Source organism: Zalophus californianus, chromosome 4 (assembly GCF_009762305.2).
Source record: "Zalophus californianus isolate mZalCal1 chromosome 4, mZalCal1.pri.v2, whole genome shotgun sequence".
NCBI classification, from domain to species: Eukaryota; Metazoa; Chordata; class Mammalia; order Carnivora; family Otariidae; genus Zalophus; species Zalophus californianus.
Window position 1 is genome coordinate 64,162,805 of NC_045598.1, and position 24,322 is coordinate 64,187,126.

The window sequence follows — 24,322 nt, forward strand, 5'->3', positions numbered from 1 at the left end:
TTTCCGATGAAATTTCAAACTATGAATGCCAAAGGCCATTAAAGTCAAGTTGTGTTTTTACATCTAAGGTAAAAATGGGATTTCTCATATTCAGAGCCAACTCTGGCAACTTTCATGTACTCTTTATTACTAGAAGTTACCTAATTTCTAGATACTCAAGGTTTTATTATGCCTAATTTTCAACAAATTAGAAAGGAAAAAAAACTACCTGTAATACTGAAGTCATACAAGATATATTTTAATCATTTTCTATGACTCAGAAGACATACTACAGTGTTTTAGCATACTAAAAAGAAATCACTATGAACATTAGTTATTTTTTAAAACATAAGTTAGATTCTCCCTACCATTTGACACAAGATTTAAATGTCTACATAATATTTATGCAAACCCCAATTAGAACAGTTACAACTCCTTGTCTTGCAAGCAACAGAGACTGAGGGAAGTAGTTCCAGGCCTTAGATTGCTAATACTCATAATTTATGTCTCACCATAGAGCTCATTATTACCTGTCTCAGTATCTTATAGTAACAGTGCAAAAGATTGTCCTACAGCATGCAGTCCTTAAATCACCTAATAGAAATGTAAAATACTATGTTCTTACTCCATCTCTCAACATACATATGCTTAATATACATATATTTGGTGTAAGAATAAACATTTAAAAATTAGATATACTAATTTTAATACAACCTAGCTTAAACTGCTTACCAAGTATCTGAATCTCTGACTGGCAGTGTTGTTCATACCCATTAAACTAGGTCCACTACTACTCAGTGTGACAAGCAAAGTAATTCTCAGCCATCATCCACACTTACTATCATGTGACAAATTGACATATTCTGAGATCATATCCTTTGAACTCTATTTCATTAATTTTCATTTGTTCTTCACTTTTGAGAAATCATACTAGAAAACATCAATAAACATTAGAAGCTGATCCCATGAGATGAAGAACAAAGAAAGACTCTTAATATCGAAGTTAAAATGAGGTCGATCAATCTTACTGAAAAAAAAATTCCACAACAATATGTGTGCTTTCTTTAGCATAAGTACTTTCAGAATAATATGTGACAATTTCATAGAATTAAAGAAAGGACAAAGACTGGAATATTATTGAGTATGACAAGAAGTTTATATAACTGAATCTCAAACAAAGATGGAGAAATAACAGAACTAGTCAGTGTTAGATAGATTAATGTTGTCTGCAGCTCAAATGAAAATTATTAATGTTTGTTTCACGAAGAAACATAGTATGTTCCCTTTCTCACATAAATATTTAATTACTATTTATACTACCAAGACACAGCCAAAATCAAATGTTTTCCGTTTCCTGTTTTTTCTTTATTTTATGAGAAAATTAATTTTGAAATAAGCATTTTTAATTACCAGCTACCTTGTAGGAATTTATCTACTACATATATAGAAAATACATATATATATGTACACACACACACACACACACCCACACACACACACTTTAGGGGCGGCTGGGAGGTTCAGTCGGTTAAGCAACTGACTCTTGATTTCGGCTCAGGTCATGATCCCAGAGTCAAACCCTGCTTCAGGCTCCTTGCTCAATAGGGAACCTGTTTCTCCTTTTCCCTCTGCCTGCTGCTCCCCCTGTTTGTGCTCTCTCTCTCTCTCTCTCTCCCTCTGTGTCATATAAATAAATAAAATCTTTGAAAAAAAATAAATTACATAAATATGGGAAGGCCAAGCTAACAATAATTCCCGTCAATGAGCAATATGTAGCATGGCTGATAAAAATGTAAACCAAGCTATACAAACAGTACTATATAGTACACCAAATAAAGATGGTAACATTCCCACTGTACCTTTTGCACTGAAGGAGAGACATCAGTATGGCTGCCATGAGTTTTACATGTTGTGCTCTTAAAAAAGGCATTGACAGGGCGCCTGGGTGGCTCAGTTGGTTAAGCGACTGCCTTCGGCTCAGGTCATGATCCTGGAGTCCCGGGATCGAGTCCCACATCGGGCTCCCTGCTCGGCGGGGAGTCTGCTTCTCCCTCTGACCCTCTTCCCTCTCGTGCCCTCTCTCTCATTCTCTCTCTCTCTCAAATAAATAAATAAAATCTTTAAAAAAAAAAAGGCATTGACAAAGTATGCTCATTTTTATATACATTATCCCCAATCCTCACAATAACTCTGGAGGGAGAGAGCAGATTAGCCTTTTAGAGATAAAATACCTGAGTTTCAGAGAGATAAAATAATGTTCCTGAAGACAAAAGCAGAAAACTAAACCAGAATTTGAATGCAAGCCCATTCACCTGCATACTCTTTCTACTACATCAGATTGCCTTAAAGGTTCCTTCTAGTACTAGAAGGTACAATTGGCAACACCTCACCTGTAGAATACTTGAAGACCAGGTAACAAGGTGTACCATGATTTCAATAAAAATGGCAATTTCTGACATGGGGATTACAGATTTATATTATTAATAGGTCTTCTGCTTCTTGCTTTACCTAATAGCTACAACCCTAAAGTTTTATATATAAATCAATTTTTAAAATATTGAATCCAGTTTTCCCCACTGATAAATTATAAGTGAAAACTGCTCCATCTTTATTACTAATTAATCATAAATGATCTTCAAACACACCTTAAGATTTTTTATGACTCTTCAATTTCTTGATAAAGTATAATATGCTAAAAATATGCCAGCAGAGTAGCAATTCAAAAAGATCTTGTATTTACCTATTTTTTTAAATTACATATTATTAAAGCAAGACAACTTACATACAGAGAAAATTTTTATCATCCTTTTTTTAACCTGAAATTCAATATCAAGAGTCTTTTTCTCCTGTCACTGGTATGAAGAAACAAATATCATAATTTATTTGAAGATACAAACTACCTCAATCTTCGGCATTAAAAAAATATGACTGTTCCATATGTACAAACATGTAATTCTACTGCCATCTTCTGGTTAAACACAACTTCCCAATTCTTTGTAGTACTCCAAATAAGAAACCCAGATACAAAATGAGTACTTTCTAGTACTAGAATAAAAGTAGAATAGATACTTTTTGCAAATGGCCAAAAATACATTAAAAATAGAATTCTAGCAATAATTCTTATCAGTATATATGATATGTTCTCTCACTAATGTTGAACACTTATTAAGCCCTTTATTATATTTGAGCACAGAACTAAGACCTTTATAAGGAAAATAAAAATTAACTCTCTTACTAACCTTATAAGGTGGAGTTATTATTCCCATTAACAGACAAGGAAACTGAGAATCAAAGCAATCATGTGGTTTTTCCACAGTACACAGCTAGTAAAGGACAAACGTTCTAAATTCAGGAGCTGATTCCAATGAATTGACTGGAATTTGGTTATTATGCTATAATATCCTCTATTCAGATAACAGACATCAAGTTGATTTAACTCATTTAAGACACTAAAGCTTAATTTAGTGGAATAGAGCAACAATACTGCAATTTGTAAGGAGACCAAGAGAGTCACAGAACATAGAATCAAAGAGCTAAACCTTAAAGGTCCAACAATCTACTTTCCCATGTAATTCAAACCTTATTCCCTAAACAGCCTGATAGATTATTTTATTTTGTTTTTATTTTTTAGATTATTTATTTATTTATTTGAGAGAGAGAGTGCAGAGTGAGTGAGAACATGAGTACGGGAAGAAGCAGGCTCCCCGCTGAGCAGGGAGCCCAATGAGGGGCTCAATCCCAGAGCCCTGGGATCGTGACCTGAGCCAAAGGCAGACACTTAACAGACTGAGCCACCCAAGTGCCCCTAATGTTCTATTTTATAAATAATACCATATCATTTTTAGATTTTTTTCCAATTACATTTTTTAGGTCCTATATGTTTAGTGTTTAAAATTTGCTTTGATCAGTTTTAAACATTAATAAACAGTTGGAAATTAGTACCCCTAGGAAACATAATATTTGCTAATTTCTATTCAGAGAAGTTTTACTTACACAAAGGGATACAATACTATATTCTGCTATATACCATTCACATACACTGATTTCTTAAAAGTCATAAACCAACTCAATGGATGTTTTCGTTTAATTGTAGGTAGTGAAATAAATTGCTTTTAAAAAATGTCCATGAAATGATCAACAACACATTATTTGAAACTATAACAATAAAAACTTTAATGTATGCAAACTGACAAGAAGGATAATTGAATTATCAGTTTTCTCTTTATAAATCAAATAATCATATCTAATTTATGCTCTCAAATTCTAATTTAATGAGTTCTTGAATGACTGTAGTGACTAACAATTATAAATAACAATATAAAATGAATAGGCAAATAAGATGCTTAAGATAATATGGAATCATACTAATGACTAAGTTAATCACTTTGAAAAAATATACTAATATGCAGAATAGTGGGGAGAAATCCTGTCAACTACTGCTTGAACCATTTTGATGAATTTCTGGTTCATAAGGTTTCATAATCATTTTATAATTTCTATGAGCAATAGTCAGTGAATTGTTGATCACAATGTTTCATATTCCTCAGTCTATCTTGCCCAGCTCCAAAACATGACCCTACTAAATATGTATATTTAAACTTTGATTTGATTTCCTAGTAAACATTATAAATAGAGCCTAAAATTCATGTAATATAGGAAATACTAAAATAGGTCCTTTACATTTCCATATAATTTTTGGAATCATTTTGTCAATTTCTACAAAAAAGCCTGCTGGGATTTTGACTGGGTTTGATTTGATCAACACCCAAATTCAATGAGATCCCAGAACACAGTCAATATAAAAATTAATTAGGACACCCGGGTGGCTTGTCAGTTAAGCGTCTGCCTTCAGCTCAGGTTTTGATCCCGGGGTCCTGGGACTGAACCCCGTATCAGGCTCCCTGCTCAGCGGGGAGTCTGCTTCTCCCTCTACCCCTCTCCCCCGCTCATGCTCTCTCTCTCTCTCTCAAAAATAAATAAATAAAATTTTTTAAATATAAAAACTGTACTTCTGTAGTTGAGCAACAAATGAAAAATAAATTTTTAAAATATCACTTAAAACAGCATCAAAAACAAAGACAGCTAGGAATAAATTTAATGAAAAGTGTAGAAAACATCTACACAGAAAACTGTTAAACAACAGAGAGAAATTATAGGAATTCTAAATAAATGTAGAGGTATGTTCATGGATCAGAGGATTCAATGTTGTTAAGGTATCCACACTCATCAAATTAATATAGAGTCAACCCAATCCCAAACAAAATCTCAGCAGGGTTTTTTTTTCTTTAAGAAATTGACAAACTGGGTGGCTCAGAAGGTTAAACATCCAACTCTTGATTTCGGCTCAGATCATGATCTCAGGGTTGTGAGACTGAGCCCTGCATTGGGCTCTGCACTGGGCATGGCCTGCTTAAAATTCTCTCTCCCTCCCCTTCTGTCCCTCCCCCAACCCCCCAAAAAGAAAAGAAATTGACAAACTGGTTCTAAAATTTACATGGAAACACAAAGGATCTAGAATAGTCAAAAGAACCCTGAGAAACTGGTTTGTATGGTATATATAAACTGATGTCAAAACTTAGTATAAAGCTAAGATAATCAAGATAGTATAATGCTGGTGTAAAGATATGTAGTTCAATACAACAGAATAGAACCTAGAAATAGACTCACATATATGGTAGTCAGGTGACTTTTTACAAGGTGCCAATATAATCCGATAAGGAATTCAATCTTTTCAATACATGGTGCTGGAATAACTAGATATACATATAGAAAAAATGAACTTCAACCCCTACTTAACACTACACTCGAAGCTTAAAGTAAAGCATAGCCTAAACATAAAAACTAACACTATAAAACTTCTAGAAGAAAATAAAGTCTTTGTGACCTTGAATTAGATTAAGCATCCTTGCATGAAGGACATTAAGCATAAAGAAAATATTGATAAATGAACTTCATCAACATTACATCTCCTACTCTTCAAAAGATATTAAGGATAGAAAAGGAAAGCCAAAGACTAAGAAAAACATTTGAAATACATATATCTGACAAAGAACTTGTGTATAAAGAAATCTTACAATAAAGAAGAAACAACCCAATTTTTCAAAACTGAGCAGAAGACTTGAATAGATACTTCATGAAAAATGAATTACTAATAAGCACATGAAATGATGCTCAACATCCTGTTATCAGGGCCATGAAAATTAAAATCATAATGATATTTCTACATACCTACTAGAAGAGCTAAAATTAAAAACACAATATCAAGTATAATTAAGAATGTTGAACAACTATTTGTGGGAATGTAAAATGGTACAGTGACTAACAGAAAATAGTTTGAAAGTTGCTTATGAAGTTAATGAGCTACCATATGACCCAGCAAACCTACTGATGGGTATTTCATTCAAGTAAAATGAAAACTTATGCTTGTATTCAATTGTTTATAGTGGCTTTATTTACAACTGTCAAAAACTGGTGGGCAAAAACAAATGTCTTTCAATTGGTGAATGGCTAACCTGCATCCCATGTATCTGTAGTTTGTGTTCCTCTTTATTGCTGAATGGTAGTTTGCTGAACATAAACTACTGATACATGTGACAACAGGGATGAATCTGAAATCCATTATGCCAATACAAGAAGCCAGACTCAAAAGGGTACAGAATATGATGCCATCTATATGACATTTTGGAAAAGGTAAAACCATGGGAATGGAAAACAGATCAGTGGTTTCCAGGGATATAGGTAAGGGCAGAAAGGGGCATAAGGAAATTTCTTGCGGTGATGGATAAGCATGGTGATTATCCAGCTGTATACATTTGCCAAAACTCAGAACTATATACTAAAAAGGGTGATTTTACTATAAATAAATTATACTGCAATTTTTAAAAACTCAAAACAATTGAACAGGGGCACCTGGGTGGCTCAGTCATTAAGCGTCTGCCTTTGGCTCAGGTCATGATCCCAGGGTCCTGGGATCGAGCCCCGTATCGGGCTCCCTGCTCAGCGGGGAGCCTGCTTCTCCCTCTCCCACTCCCCCTGCTTGTGTTCCTTCTCTTGCTGTGTCTCTCTCTGTCAAATAAATAAAATATTTTTTAAAAAATTGAAAAACTACAATTGCACACAACATAAATGAATTCTAAAAACAGAATATTAGGAAAAGAATCAAAACATAATGTTTAGGGATACAAGCTTAGGTGATATAAAATGAAAAGCAAGAAAGTAAATTCCGTAAAAGTTAGGATAGTGGTTAACTTTGATAGGGAGTGAGAGGACAGAGATTGGGAAGGACACAGGGGTTAGGGAGCTTCCAACATTATTCTATTTCTTTTTCTGGTGGTTACATGAGTAGTTGTTTTGTGAAAATTCATTAAGCTATCATTTATATTTTATACCCTTTAAAAAGAAAGCAAGCCAAGTAGCTCAAGGTAAATTATAAGAGAATAAAATAAGAATATATTTCTTAGAAGCATGAGGCATTCCCAGATTCATATCTTGGCTCCACCATTTGTTAGATGTGTGACTTCAGGCAGGTTTCTTAACCTTTCTCAGCCTCAGTTTACTCATCTACAAAATGAGGAAATTATATCTGCCTCATCAGCTATCATGTGAATTAAAAGGAGATTAATATAAACACCTCGGCAGGATATCTGCCTAGCTCTTAAGACCTTGTTTGGGGTCTTACACACCTGGGGTGGGCTCCCCAGCAGCCCCGATTTTGTGTGATACAGCCCCACTACTGCCCAGCTGGACCAAAGGTGGCTACCTGACCCAAGCTGGGCTAATTTACGATGCCCTCCAGGGAGCTTGGAATCAGGAATGAGCAAGTTCATTGCCTATCTGGGCTTTAACATCAACAGAAGAGATATAAATCTCCAGAGCAGTGGTGTGTACACATTCTACCCCCTACATGGCCAGAGCATCAGAGAAAGAAAAGAGAGTGCTGCCTCTGCTTCTGACATCTGGTTCCTGTTTCCAGTCCCTTCCTAGGGTCACTCCTTGGGTTCCATAAAACACAGAATTATCTGTGTAACAAATGTCCCTAGGGAAATAATGTAGCTCAGGTTGGATCCCATTATTTACAACTCGACAGTCCTGGCTAATGTGTCATATAAAACATGAAGCATGTAGAAAGGGCTCAAAATATAATGACTGTGGCTGCAACTGTCTGATCTTTGATGTACATGAGGTGGGGACTTCCTTAACAAGCCCTTGAAAGAGGCCTACTCTGGTGTTCAAAACACAGATTGAGCTTGAGGAGGCCATATTCTACCCTTCTGTTGGAGGTCTGTAAGAAATCTGTAAGAAAACAGTCCAGTTTAGTACATTTTATGTACTAAACAATTGAATACAAGCATAAGTTTTCATTTTACTTGAATGAAATACCCATCAGTAGGTTTGCTGGGTCATATGGTAGCTCATTAACTTCATAAGCAACTTTCAAACTATTTTCTGTTAGTCACTGTACCATTTTACATTCCCACAAATAGTTGTTCAACATTCTCAAATTTCCTGCTAGACTCAAAAAATTTCAATTGCTAAAGATTGTCTCAAGAGAAAGAAATTCTAGTATAACAATAAAATTATAGCAACAAAACATTCATAAACAGAATCAAGTGCCCAAATTTAGAGCCTAAAGCAAAAGTCAGACTAGTTAAGTTTTCATCTAACCAACTACGATAAAAGTTCAATCTTTACAGTTAATTCTGTCCTGGATTCCCCTTTTTTCTTGGGCAATGCCTACTGAATTTAGACTTCTACATTTTGTAACATTAAAATGTGCTTATCTTTTGACATCCACAAGCCAGAGGCTATTTTCCCCATACAGTAAAGACACAAAACTGGTAATCTGAGTAATGCTAACATGGACTTACTTACCACTAGATTCTAAAAAGCCCAACTCCTTCAGGAGGGCAGGCTGTTTTCTACATACTTATCAAAAGCCAACCTATGTATACTCAATTGAAGCAATATAGAATCAAGTTATATAGGCCAAACTTACTGCAATCAATCCTTATTTTATGCCATCTGTTCTTGCAAACAAATTAATCACACAACTACTAAGACACATGCAGGAACAAAGTATTGTTACTAACTTCACGACTGTACCTTACTCAATATCTGTTTCAGAAGACACATAACAATAATATCATACCATAACATTAGTCAATTTTATGTACTAAGGTTCTCCATCATATCTGAGTTTGGTCTAGTATACTCTTGTATGCAAAATATGAAATATGAATAGTATAAATGAATTAATTCCATTGTTTTCCTAACATATGTAAACAGTAATATTTTTTAAAGCACAACTGCCACTTTTATTAAGTGACTGTATTGACATTTTTAACTTAAGATCTGAAAAAATACATATACATCCTAACCCATAATTTTCTTAATAAAATATTTTTTGTGATATCTGATCTCTCACGGATATAATTTTCTCTAAACAAATATCCAATTGCCATTCTTACTTGCATATAAATACCACCTACGTACAATGAGATAATATTTGTAGCATCCATTTAAAAATTCCTGAGGCGTGCTGGAAACTTAATTCTCCTAAATTAATTGGGTAACATATACCAGTCATCATGAAACCATCTGTACACAATATTCTAAATAAAATTTATTTATAAACACTAGAGGGTGCTATAATTCAACAGTGCCTGGTGTCTGGCTTTAATGCTCAAAATTTTCTCCTCAATTAAAGATAAATTAAGATAATTTTCAGCACCAACAATTTTTGCTCTTGAACTAATACACGGAAATATTTATGAGACAAAATTCTATTCTTCCAGAATATATAATGAAACTCGGATTCCACTGAAACAACTTTTTATTGTATACTTATTGCATTTAATACTGTGTTAAGTTGAGAGAACAGAAAATAAGTTCAGAAGAAGTATAAAGATGGTCCTAGCCTTTAAAGTAAATTAATGCAATGTTCAGATGGTTAAGAGAAGGTGTATCTTATAATCTCATAGGCTTAAATTCAAAGGAAAATTACAAAATAAATTTGGTAAAAGACATATTTCAATTTTAGTTGCTAAGTATCAACATATGGTTTAGCTATTTCACAAGGGTAATCTGAAATTCAGTATTTAAAACAACAAATAAGGGGCACCTGGGTGGCTCACTCGTTTAAGCATCTGCCTTCAGCTCAGGTCATGATCGCAGGGTCCTGGGATGGAACGCAGCAGCAGGGAGTCTGCTTCTCCCTCTCCCTCTGCCTCCTCCCCGCCCTGCTCATGCTGTTCTGTCGCTGTCTCTCTCTCTCTCACATAAATAAATATAATCTTAAAAAATATAACAAAATAACAAATAAAAGTGATATTGCTGTAGAGTATCATCTGATGTCTTAAAAAATATTTTTAAGTTAATAGCTATAGGAAATTGGAAAAGATCCAAGGCTTTGAATATCCAGAATAGGAAATGATTAATAATATCAATTTTAAATCTTCAAAAAAGATGCATTTTGTGCTAATTTTTAAATTTATTCCTAAAACATGTGTAAGCTTAATCACAAGTCTTTGAAATTTTCAAAATTGAGAGTAATTTATGTTGCCAGTTAGCAGTCCAGAAAAGTTCCTAGGAGTATGAGTTTCCAATAGATAGCATTAGATAATCACAAATAACAAAGTTTAATGCTAGTAAAATACATCATCTATATATTTCAAGAAAGAGGCTATTAACTGAGACACTATATAATCCTAACAAAGTATTTTGCCTTTAAAAATGTTTACAGGGAAATATACAAATGAAACATTTCTAAAATTCACATACTCCAAATCAACCAATTTTTCTCAATCTCCTTCTCTCCTGCTTGTGTGTTCTCTCACACACATAAACACACAAATCTACACATGTGCATGCATGCACACTCACTACACACTCACACAGCCTCTACCCCAAGAAAGGAGAACCTAGTGTATACCTCCCATCCTTTCCCTAATGAATTACCAAGACCCCCTAAATAAAGCAGAAACAGTGGCACCTGTTGATGGGAGGGTCAATCCAAATTTACAATAGCTCCAGATAAATTGTTCCAGATTAATAGAATATAGCACTAGAGAAAAGCCCGAGATACCACTGAACCCCAGCTCACAAACCACCCAGACTCTAGGAACCAAAATATATGGCAGTCAGAGAAGTAATCAGATTTCTGGAACCCACAGAAATTCTGAACATGGAAGCACTGTGTTATAGTCTAAAATATGTATTTGGCACCTATATAGTTTTGGCACTCGCTTCCCCTTTTTATGTTTATCTGCCTTACATCTGCCAGATTCCTAGGGCCCTTATTACACTCTAAATGCCCAGCTGCCAACTTCCCTATTCAACGTCACTTCAGGTAACACCTTCTACTGCAATAGGTGAAAGCATACACGCTCATTAGAGTATTAATGTTCGAAACATTTGCACACCTGCCCTTTCATGAAGGTCTTCTGAACCATTATACATACCTCCACTAATGAAAAGTATGGATCTCAGCCACTTACAAGGAAAGTTTTAGTTCCTTTTGAGCAGGCCTCAAATCACTACTATGTACACTGTATTTTGGAGCTACAACATAATCTTAATCATGATCATAGCTTCCCCTTAATATTTATAGCTTTTGCCCATAAACCTGAAAAGCATAGGGCCTATACAAAGTGAAGATTGAGTAGAAATGTATAGTTTTATTAACAAACAACAACTTTCATCTCTTAATATTATGTAACATCATGTTACATAAAAATTTACAAATTATGAGACTAGAATATTCTAATAAAATAATAATTCAAGATGAATACCTGCTTTCCATGCTTTCTAAATCTGGTTGCAAACTGATAGTCTCTGTTGTAATTTCCACTTTCCGTACGCTTCCAAAAAAATCAGTTATCAGGACATTTTTAGGATCCCTCTGAAAAAGATCAGTGCGATGTCCAGGGGTAGACACACAGAGACTTCTAGGACATACCTGAAACTGAAAAACATATATATAACAATAATAAATACACACATATCCATATAACTTTTATCAATTCAATAATACAGTATAGTAGACTGTAGTGTATTTTTTTAATGATTTATTTATCTATGAGAGAGAGAGAGTGAGTGAGTAGGGGAAGGGGCAGAGGGAGAGGGAGAGAATCCCAAGGTGACTCCCCGCCAAGCATGGAGCCCAACATGGTGCTCCATCCCATGACCCCAAGATCATGACCTAAGCCAAAACCAGGAGTTAGATGCTCAACTGACTGACCCACCTAGCACCCTGACTCTAATGTATTCTCAAAGCTTTCCCAACCTGAAGAAACTACTGATTCTAAAGATTAAAGTTTCATTGCTACAGTAGTACTTGACATTCTAAGAAAGCTATACAGACATTAGAGCAGGTGAGAAAAAGGGAAGCTGGCCGGGGGGGAAAATATTCACTTTTTTGCATCATATGCTACAAAATATATTTTGAACTTTAAATTTACCGAGAACTTACACGTAACACTCCGAAAAGAATTGCTTTTTTTCTGCATCTACATTCATCTCAGTGAGCAGTATCTTTCTTAGTTTAGCCATAAAGAGAAGAAATCCAAGGCACCTCCAGATACTCTAGCGCTCAAAGAATACAGCCTGAAAACCACGACTTCATCTCACACAGATCTCATGATAATGTCTGTGTTAATCATATCCCCAATATTCCACATTAGTGAATTACCAAGGATAGATATGTACTCATTCATTCAGCAAAGCAGAAAAAATATCTACTACATATATTTCATACTGTTATCTTCCACAGAGGATACAAAAGTTGACAGAACATGGTCCTATCCTCAGGCTTTAAGTCAAGTCAGAGATGAATAAACATAACAAGGTAGAAAAAAAAAGTGACAGGTTCTACTTCAGAAAAGGATAAACTTTTCATAGCCTGAGGATAAGAAAAAAGGAATGGGATTTAAGTTACATTCTGAAGGAAAAGGGAGATTACAGATGAAAAGTAACATTCTTAAGGAGCAGCTGCAAAGATGTGTAAGGCAAATAACCTAGTTTGGCAGAAGTAAAGGATGTATGAAGAAAACCATGACAGGACTGCTAGTAAGGGCCTACAGCCCACAGCACTTGCCCACCTATGGAGACAAGACAATATGCATAGATAATCACCAATATGATGGGAGATGGGTGGGGAAGGGCAGAGCAGCTAGAATTTATGAAGCATAGTGATCTAAGCACTGTGCAAAGCAATTTGTAGATACTCTGATTTAAACTACCAATAACTTTGAGGTATATAAAGATTATTATCTCTACTTCAAACTAAAGCTCAAAAAGATTAAGTAATTGGCCTAATATCACACAATACCTTCCTGGTTCAGGAAAACAATAAAAGGAAATACAAAGAAGAGATCGAATATAAATTAAGAAGCACTGAAGGCAAAAAGGATGGGGAAAATAAAATGCTAAACTTACTTTACAAGAAAGTAAAATGCCAAACAGGAAGGACAATACAGACTGAAGGCTGAAGAAACATAGTAAAAGATAAAACAAAATACACAAAGACAAGATTGAAGTCCTATGTATACTGAAGGCATTCCTGTATGAGCGAGCAACTTGGTGGGCTTTCTTAGGCACCACAGAAGAAAGCAGGAAAAGCATAGGTGAATGAACTTGGGAACAAGATAAAAAGTATTATCTTCCTGCTGCTAAAATGATCATACTTCCACTTTCTATGAAGTTATTCCTTCCTTCAAGATATTTTATCCTATCAATCTGATTTCCTTAGCCTCAGCTACATTAATTTTTAATAATCTCCTTCACTTACAGAATCTTCACACTCTAGCCAGATTATATGCTTACTATTGAAGACAAGGATTTCAACTTCTGTGCCTCTGCAGGTATTCCACTTTCCTAGGGTATGCTATACTTCTCTTCTTCCAAACCTGAAAATCTACCTCTTTCAAGAAAAATTTTAAAGACCAAACCCACTGTATTTAAAGGAACCATACAAATGTGCATGGTTGTCATGTCCTTTCATTCATTCCAAATATTCACTGAGAATCTACAAATAAACATGGTCCTTTTACTTATTTAAGAACCTCAAAGCCTCGAGGGAACGTCACAAATATAAACAAGTACAGAGCAGTATTAAAAGCATCTTAAAGGTACATAGCAAGACTTACATGTTCACAGAAGAAAGAACATTACCTAGAGGATACAAAGACTTCATTTAATAGGTGATACTCTATAAATGTGCTTTTCAGCTGTTACCAATGATACTATAAATTGTTAAGGGGCCAAGGACCATGTCTTCTAATTTTGCTGCTCCTAAAGCTCCTAATATTGTACTCTGAATACAGCTGATACCCAATGAATTTTCCTATACACACATAATAAACAGAATAGGTATTATTCCACAACATCTTAAGATATATCAAATCACTAGAATATTTAACTTCAAAGAAATGGGTCATCCTTACTGAACACAATTAAAATAATCATTCAATTAAAAAAACAGAACTAGGGAACAAGATATTAGTAAGGACTGTTTATTAAAAACTATACAGCAATTGTGGGGAAAAAACCACATAAACAAATAAAACGTAAGTTTCTTCAGTCTTTCCTGTATGATTTCAAAGGAAGAAGTTATTTTTTTAAAAAATCCATTAGACATTTGAAGTGTCAAGTGCATATGCTGTAAACTTTTGACAGTGTGTCACATATTAAATAAAATATACAATATATAATTTAAAATGGGAATAAATTTAAAAACTAAAGTAACTGGAACGTAGGTGACTATAGTTTTCTTATAAAGTAGCATTATAACAAGTTCACATTAAGATTTAACAGGCATCGGGCGTCTGGGTGGCTCAGTTGGTTAAGCGACTGCCTTCGGCTCAGGTCATGATCCCAGAGTCCCGGGATCAAGTCCCGCATAGGGCTCCCTGCTCAGCAGGGAGTCTGCTTCTCCCTCTGACCCTCCCCGCTCTCATGCTCTCTCTCTCTCTCATTCTCTCTCTCAAATAAATAAATAAATAAATAAAATCTTAAAAAAAAAAGATTTAACAGGCATCAAATTATGTATCTTCAAAATGTAGCAAGTAGTTCTATGTTATCAAATATGACAGCTCATAACAGTGGTTTTTAGAATTTTGCAGAACTTCTTTAATTAAAAAGAAAATTACCTAAAATGTTTCTATCCAAGTCCGGTCTACTCAGCCTTCCTTCCACTTTGAAGCTCCATGAAGGTAGAGACAGTGTCTGCCTCTTTCACTAGGATAGAGCCAGTGGCTGGCACTTAGCCAAAGCTCAAAAAATGTTTATGAATAAAAGAACAGGGTATAAATTAATGAAAAAAAGAGTGAAAGTCATAGATGCACAGTAATTATCCAATCTAGAATTGCTGTTTCGAGCTTATTTATTATGCCTACTTTCAATAGCAACTTGAAAGTAGATTTATTTAAGGATACAATCAGCAGAGAAAAGTCAGGAAAAAAGATTGAACTAAATTCAAGAAGCCACATCAAAACACTGTACTAGGACACCTGGGTGGCTCAGCTGGTTAAGCGTCTGCCTTCAGCTCAGGTCATGATCCCAGGGTCCTGGAATCGAGCCCTGAATCGGGTTCCCTGATCAGTGAGGAGCCTGCTTCTCCCTCTGCATCTGCTCCCCCTGCTTGTGTTTTCTCTCTTACTCACTCTCTCTCTCTAATAAATAAATAAAATCTAAAACAAACAAAAAAACACTGTACTAGAAGTTGAAGGGTGGACAAAAATAGGTAAGAAAAAGTCCTTTTCCTTCAAAAATGTCCTATTACTCACACTCAATAAGTTCAAAAAAAAGGCAGACTATGATAAATGGTAGAAGAGAGAAATAAAGCTCTGAAAAACTTTATTTATCTTACTTAAATTTCAACAGGGAAGAATTATGGGGCTATTCCTGGAGGAGGGAGGATCTGATCTGACACCCAAAGAATAGGTAGAATTTCAGTAGATGAATCTAAAAAAAGTACATTTCTGGTACAGAAAAGAGCATGAGCAAATGAATGAAAGTAACAAGTTAACTGGGCTAAACTTTAGGCTTCCTGTAGTAAAGAGAGAGAGATTACTATAAAGGGAGACTCAAAAACAGTTTAAAAGGCTACCATTCAACATAAGAAACAGTACCCTGGCAGTACCGGGAGTAAAGGACTTCACTTATCACATTAAGCATACCTATGTGCTATAATCAAATCAAGCGAATACTTACAAGGTCATTCATATTAGTTTGGCTAGCTGGATTAATTTCTTCCAAAAATTCCAAGACATAAAATGTGTATCTATCCATAAGGTGGACTCCAATTGCAGGATCAGGTTGATGCTATGAAAAAACAAAGCATATACAATGGCATATTATTCTGCCCTAAAGAAAAAAGAGAGAGAGAGAGAGGAAGGAAGGAAGGAAGGAGAAAGAAAGAAAGAAAGAAAGAAAGAGAGAGAGAGAAAGAAAGAAAGAAAGAAAGAGAGAGAAAAGAAAGAAAGGAAAACGAAAAGAAATCTTGCTATTTGTGGCAACATGGATGGATCTTGAGGGCATTATACTAAATGAAATAAGTCAGAGAAAGACAAATACCATATAATCTCACCTATATGTGTAATCTAAAAACAACGAAAAGAACAAAAACGAACCTTATAGATACAGAGAACAGATTGGTGGTTGCCAGAGATGAGAGGTAGAGGATAGACCAAATGGGTGAAGGAAGCCAAAGGGACAAATTTCAGTTATAAAATAAATAAGACATGGGATAAAATGTACAGCATGGTGACTACAGTTAATAATACTGTATTGCATATTTAAAAATTACTAAGAAAGTTCACATTAAAAGTTCTCATCACAAGAAAGAAAAATTCTGTTAACTATGTATGGTGACATTTTTTTTTTTGGTCTGGTGATAAATGTTAACTAGACTTATTATGGTGATTATTTTGTAATATATACAAATATTGAATGATTATGTTGTACACCTGAAACTAACACAATATTGTAGTCAATTGTACTTTAATAAAATTTTTTAAAAGCAGAAAAAAGAAATACGTCTAATAGCATCATTATAAGAAAATGTTTTAAATGCAATCAAAATTTCCTTCTAAGGTATTAAAAAGTCTAAGATATATTCATAAAGCATATAAGTGATTTCCAAAATAGCTACATATTCCAAAGATGATGCAGTTTACAAATGGGAAATATGCACCTACCGAGAGTGAATCTTCTCCCACTTGGCTACTAGCTAAAGCCATTATGTTAGGAGAATAGAATCGTTCATACATGGATGCTCCTTGACAAGTATCAATAATAAACAGTAATTCGTTGTAGCTGAAAGAAAAGTGGTACTATCTTTAACATGAATCATGCTGTTAGTCAAACATTAATATTTTTATAATACTTGCAAAACATAAGATGTTAAAATCATATCTTACTCATTTCATTAGTTAAAAATTTGTGAGTTTTCAGAATTCCCAATACAAATTTGATATTAGAAATATTAAAGCTATAACTACCTCAACAGGTACCACAAAGTGGCTGCCCCAACTCTTTCCCCCTCCCTCATCTTGGCCACATGATTCAGAATCCAAATGCATACTCTATTCAAAAAACACTTATTTGGCACCCCGGCTGTCCTAGAAAATGAGCCAGATTCAGGAAAAAACATATATGACTTAGTCAACATACTCAAAAAGCTTAAAATCTAACTGGAAGAGAGGAGAGACTTCATTTAACCAAATGGAACGTGGGAAGAGTTACAAATAGTTATTAGAGCCTATAATATGCCTGATCTTAAGCTGAGGCTACAGCAGCAGTCCCTGTCTTCATAGAGCTTAGAGTCTAACAAAGTCAAAGTGCTCTAAGAGCACTGAGAAAGGAAGAGAGGGAACTGTAAAGAAAGGCATGTCAGAGAAAGGTGATGTTCGGCCTGGGCAATGAGGGGTGAGTTATTTTAACTAACAAAGAAAGGAATAGCACATTCCAGGAGAGGAAAAAGGCTCTACTAAGGCACCTAAATTTGAAAAAGTATAATTGTTTCAGAAAAGGGGAATAGTACTATGTAGTTAGGATTTACAGTAAATATGGGGAAATGGAGGATATTAGTTTCAAAAAGGTAGGGCAGGGTAGGGTAGGGTAGGGGCGCCCGGGTGGCTCAGTCGGTTAAGCATCTGCCTTCGGCTCAGGTCATGATCCCGGGGTCCTGGGATCAAGCCCTGCGTTGGGCTCCCTGCTCTGCGGAGAGCCTGCTTCTCCCTCTACCTCTGCCTGCCACTCTGCCTACTTGTGCTCTCTCTCTCTCTGTCAAATAAATAAATAAAATCTTTAAAAAAAAAAAAAGGTAGGGTAGGGTCAATCTATGTAGTATCCCATATGAAGTATGGATCTTATCTTGTAAGTCTGAGGAAGCCAACCAGGGCTTTTTTAAGTGAAAATAACATGATCGGCTCTGTATTTTAGAATGAGCTGCCTAGCTGGTTAAAGAAGGGAGCAGATACGTTTTTCAAAGGTTTCTCTCAGACACCGGATCTAGGTAAACAGCTAACACTGCACCTAGAAAAGAAAGCAAGCAATCTTGGGCCACAATATCTAAGCAGGTGATAAAAGGAACAATTCATATGACATATGTGTTCTCAGACAACAATCTGTGGAGGCCCCTGAGGATCAGAAACATCTAAGGTTATGAGAGGCAGTACAGTAAAACAATTCAGAGAGCTCTACGACTGGAGCACTTAGGAATGAGTCCCAGTGCTGGACTGGCAGGTTACTGAACCTATTTATGCCTCAATTTATTAATGTGTGAAAATAGGAATAATAATAATAGTATATACACCTCATGGGGTTGTTACTGAAATTAAATGAGACAGCATATACAAAACAGCGCCTAGCACCTAGTATACATCCAGTAAATGTAAACTGTGAATTAAGATAAAACCAGTACCTAGCAAAAGCTTCCCTTTGACACTTCCATTCATTCTGCTTATGCATGTAATTCAATATTTACATTTAATTTGTAGAAGAGTCGTATACACGTTTCTCTTTTCCACTAGATTTTAAACACTGTGAAGGCAGAATAATCATCATATTCCTTCCTGCACCATGTATTTAGAAGGTAACCCATAAGTGTTTATTGAAGGTAATCAAGTTAAAAGCACTTCTGCTGCTTTATATTCATTCACGTTCATATGACAACTTTCAACTAGAGAGGTGCTTACAATGGATTACTAACAATATATCATCCTTAATGTGAGTTAGGTTACAAATATTATATTAATCAGGGCGCTTGGGTGGCTCAGTTGGTTAAGCGACTGCCTTCGGCTCAGGTCATGATCCTGGAGTCCCGGGATCGAGTCCCACATCGGGCTTCCTGCTCAGCAGGGAGTCTGCTTCTCCCTCTGACCCTCTTCCCTCTCGTGCTTTCTATCTCTCATTCTCTCTCTCAAATAAATAAATAAAATCTTTAAAAAAAAAAAACGAATATTATATTAATCATAATTTCAGCACTTTTTCCAAAGAAGAAATAATGTATTGCTATCACATGGAGAGTCAGTGAATGTACAAAAAGTAACAATAAGCTAAAGTTGGAAAATAAATATATGTTCACAATCCCCCTACATAATGGGGAACCTGATTGGTGGGACTCTTATTTCCTCCAAAAACATTGCTAAATAACAGAGAGATGATCTTAAAAGGTTAACTTTTTTTTATGCTCTTTAATAACACTGAGGTTTCTTTTAAAAATAGTTCAGTAGAAATAACAAACATAAATCTAAAAGAGTAGAAGAAGTTATTAAAGTAAGTTAAAATCTCATAAAATAGGATCTACAAATCTACTAACCATGGAAAAATTAGGTACTAATTTATCTTATGAAAAGTAGTCATTTGCTAATTACCGTCTTTTTTGCCACATTTGCTCAAAAGCATCTGCAAGTTCTATGTTGGTAATTTCTTCAGAATCTTGAAATTTCAAGAAACCATTTCCACCATGTCCTTGTAGGAAGAGTCAAAAAGATCAAATACATGCATTTTTTTTAAATGCAAACTGCATACATCCAGATATAAACATTTACTTATTCATGGCAATATTTTAATATCATCTGTTATTTTATACTCTAAAATGAAAAGGGCTATGAAAACAAAAAAAATAATTTTCTATTACACCAATTAAAAATGGAATCATGATAGACTGTGCAAAAAATAGCAGATACAATATCTTCACAAGTTCTTCTATCATTCCATTCTATAAAAGCACATTTATATTTTTGCACTGGCTCCATTAGTATGTCAGAAGTGAGTTTCTATAGATAAATAATTTCCCAAATACCAGGCAAACATTTTGGTGAGAAAGGGGTTGCAAACACTGGCTGGTCCCATAGTATGCTAGTACTATTCACAGTGTATACTTGGAATGCTATACTACTAGGAAGTGTTGTTCTCACATACAACTTTTTACTACCATCAACCGCTGTTCCATGAGAGCTGACCAGAAGACTGTGACATTTAGAATGCATGGATAGAGCCATTCTGTCTGGATTCAAATGCTAGCTTTGCCACTTAATGAGACTGTGTTAACTTAGGTAAATAACTTAATCTTTCTATGCCTCAGTTTCACTAGCTGTGAAGTAAGAAATATGTTGGCACCATCATTAGCATGCCTATAAAGCTCCTTTGTGTGGATTTTTAGAAGGTACTTCCCACAGGGCATCAAAGTAGAAAAATCTGTCTATTTCAGTGGCCCCTCTGAATGTATGCAGTTCTGTGAGCTCAAAGGTGATTAGAAGTTATGTCTCTCTTCCTCCCATTAGAACTCTAGGGCAGGGCACATAGCTTACTATGTGTAAACATATACTAGATTGCAGCTCCCACTCAACCCTGTAGCCAAACACTTATTGCAGTGCACAACCCACACAACTATATATCACAGCACCTAAATCTTTGGATTGCTGTAAGGATGAAATGAATTCATACACACGCTGATTTACAATATTGCCTGAGGTAAAGTAAGCCTCATTAAATATTAGCTATTATCATTTTATTATAATTGTCAGGCCTCCTACGCTCTTACATGGGTTGGCAAATTTTCTGTAAAGGGCCAGGTAGTAAATGTTTTAGACTTATGGGCCATACGGTCTCTGCTGCAACTACTAGACTCTTGCCATTGTAGTGTAAAAGCAGCCATAGAAAATATGTAAAATAAGTGGATACAATTGGTTCTAATACAACTTTATTTCTAAAACAGGCAACCCTTCCATGGGCCACAGTTTATCAAATCCTATCTTTAACTATTGGAATTTCTTCTGTACCTGGAGTTATCCTGAAAGAGTATCCAAAGACTTAGAAAAAAAGTTGTATAACCTTTAGTTTAGTATATCAGATAAAGCTAAACTATAAGACTGTACTTCATAATATTTGCCACAAATGCTTGAAAATTTCTTATAACTGTCAGAAAAACTAAAATGAAAATTTTCCTGACTTAGCTGTTAATTTATAAAGTTTTTAAATTAATTGAATTTGAAAAGCTGTAAGTAAATGCACCATGATAGACAAAGAAAAGTAAACCACCAAGTAGAAGTCAGTAACCATCCTGCTGTGTGACATCTAAGAACCATTCTGCAAATGTTTTATCATCGGTTAAATGGAATGCCCTCCAAAGACATTTTTAAATATTGTTTGATCCACATTCATATGTACTGAATACCACCATAAAACAGAGCACTAGAAATAAAAAGGTGAAAACCCCATTATCAATGACATCTTGGAATTCAAAATCTAATGAAGGCAATAAATATCCAAACAAGAAAGTAGTTAAGTTAAATGCTCATACAGAAACTACAGACTGACATGGGAGCGCAAAGAGGAGAGCCTACACCAGCCAAGGACATAAGAAGTGTCTCTGGGCATTACAAAATATATACCAGGACACTTCTGAGGGAAAAAGGAAGCAATATTAACAATTACATTAGGATAACAGGTGTAAACGACAACTGTCCCAGGCAATTGGAGACACAGATCAACCTAGACTGACTGAGGAAAATCACCAAAGGAAGTGACTCCTGAGCTAAGACTGAAAAGAGAAGGAATAATCAGGTAGACAAAGTGAACTGAGAAGACATCAATAAACAAAGGCAATAGCTTTAGTAAATGTTTAGAGGACAGAAACAGTCCTAGGAGAAAATTAGAGGAAGTGCAAGAACTAAAATGAAACAAATAATATCACTAAATAATAGTATATATTATTATATATATAACTAGATAAATAATAAAACTAAACTATATTATGAAGGCTTTATCTCCAATATTCCCCAAAGTATAGACAAAAGACTATTATAGCTTCGATGTGGGGAACATATTAAAAATGCAGTTTCAGGGGACGCCTGGGTGGCTCAGATGGTTAAGCACCTGCCTTCAGCTCGGGTCGTGATCCCAGGGTCCTAGGATCAAGCCCCATGTCGGGCTCCCAGATCAGCAGGGAGTCTGCTTTTCCCTCTGCCTCTGCCTCTCTCCCCTTATCATGCTTTCTCTGTCTGTCTGTCTCTCTCTCTCTCAAATGAATAAATAAAATCTTTAAAAAAAAGGAAAGGAAAAAATAAAATGCAGTTTCAGGCACCTGGGTGGCTCAGTCGTTAAGTGTCTGCCTTAGCTCAGGGCCATGTTCCCAGGGTCCTGGGATCAAGCCCTGCATCGGGCTCCCTGCTCAGTGGGAAGCCTGTTTCTCCCTCTCCCACTCCCCCTGCTTATGTTTCCTCTCTTGCTCTCTGTCAAAAAATAAATAAAACCTTAAAAAAAGAAAAATGCAGTTTCATAAGCCCCACCCTGAACCAAAACTAAATCAGAATTTTAAAGACCTGAGTATCTGCATTCAAATAATCTTTATACACACTAAAATATGAGACTCCATCAACCGGAAACCATTGTAAAGTTTTACGGAAATCAAGGACAGATTTGCAATTTTTATTAACTACTTTAGTAGGATAATTAACAGGAGGCAAAAGCGAAGGCAACAAGGCTATAGCAGAGATACTGAATAAAAGGTAATAAGCTTTACCAGGGTAATAGTAAAAAAAAAAAATAGAGATAATACACTGAGGGACAGTATAAAATGTTATACTGTCTCCAAATATCATTTCAAATTGTCATATGAGAAAAGAGAACTACAAAACAAATTATTTAACCAAAATTCATTTAAGGTGTTTAAATTTCTTTCCATGAAGATTTCTTCTTGAGGAGAGTCACAATATATTCTATTTCTAAATATCTAAATTCTCAAATTACCTGTCATATAAATAAGAATATTGCTTCTATCATCAGAAAGAAGACGTTTTGAACGAGGAGTACTAGGTGGGATCCTGCCAGTTAATACCCGTAAAAAATTCTCCACAGTTACCTGAAAAAAAAAAAGAAGAAGAAATCAGGGGATGAAACAGAACCAGGGGAAACATAATAATTTTTTTTTTTATTTTCAAAAGCATTCCTTCTTCTTTCTCTATATGTTACTCAGCATAAACTGAAAACAAAGCAGAAAGCGAAATATAACTCAATTTAAATATATTTATTTAAAGATATACCTCAAAGTTAACTTGCTTCCATTAAATACTAACAGCTAACGAAACTATCCTGGGGAAAAATCAGTTAATTAAATTTAAAACTTCAAATGCTATGCAAAATATTGCCCAAAATTTAAAAATGATTAATGTCTTCATAGGTAATTCTTTGGGAAAATACAAAATAAAGAAACTTGCAAATAAATTCAGCAACATTATAACTATTGCAGTTGATTGGTACAACTACCTAGTGAATTCTAGATAAACCTTGAAAGATAGGTCCATAATGAATCATAAAAATAAAACCATAAGGATAGTTCCATAAATAATCCCCAAATCATGTATCTTTGATTTTTTTAATGTATTATGTACATTAAGTAACATAATGTATTATGTTACTTAAATTTTGCTAGGGTTATCTTCAACATGTAAAAAATTCATCACACTTTAATTCAGATTTCCAACCTGGAATTTGTGGACCTCTAGGATTCTTCGAAAGCATATTTAAAGTCATATTACCCAGATCTAAATTTAAAAGCAGAAAATTTATCTAGCTTTCTTGTTCAACTTTTCCCTTGATCATGAGTATATAAATTATATGTGTATGTATGTGTTTCTGTGCACGTGTGCATTATGTTCGGTTTATATTTTTCCCAGAAAACAGCAAAATGCTAAATGTTTTAATAGGACTTCTTTTTGGTTTATATTTTATGATGACTAAATCAACAAGTAGAAAGTCCAACATTCATACACATTTAATTACTGAACAAACATTTCTGAGTGCCTTCAAAAGCTAGGTACTTGCTAGGTATAAGACACAT

The 24,322-nt window shown here is 34.9% G+C and overlaps 1 protein-coding gene across 1 annotated transcript in view; it reads right to left on the minus strand.

Moving 5' to 3' along the window:
• PIGK (phosphatidylinositol glycan anchor biosynthesis class K) overlaps window positions 1-24,322 on the minus strand; it is a 116,448-nt gene that overhangs the window by 58,989 nt on the left and 33,137 nt on the right. Inside the window, exons 5-9 of the mRNA XM_027579177.2 lie at window positions 23,233-23,344; window positions 19,854-19,950; window positions 17,175-17,292; window positions 16,189-16,299; window positions 11,769-11,941 (exon numbers count right to left, since the gene is read on the minus strand). Coding sequence (XP_027434978.2) covers window positions 11,769-11,941; window positions 16,189-16,299; window positions 17,175-17,292; window positions 19,854-19,950; window positions 23,233-23,344 — 611 coding nt within the window. The remainder of the gene's footprint in view (window positions 1-11,768; window positions 11,942-16,188; window positions 16,300-17,174; window positions 17,293-19,853; window positions 19,951-23,232; window positions 23,345-24,322) is intronic.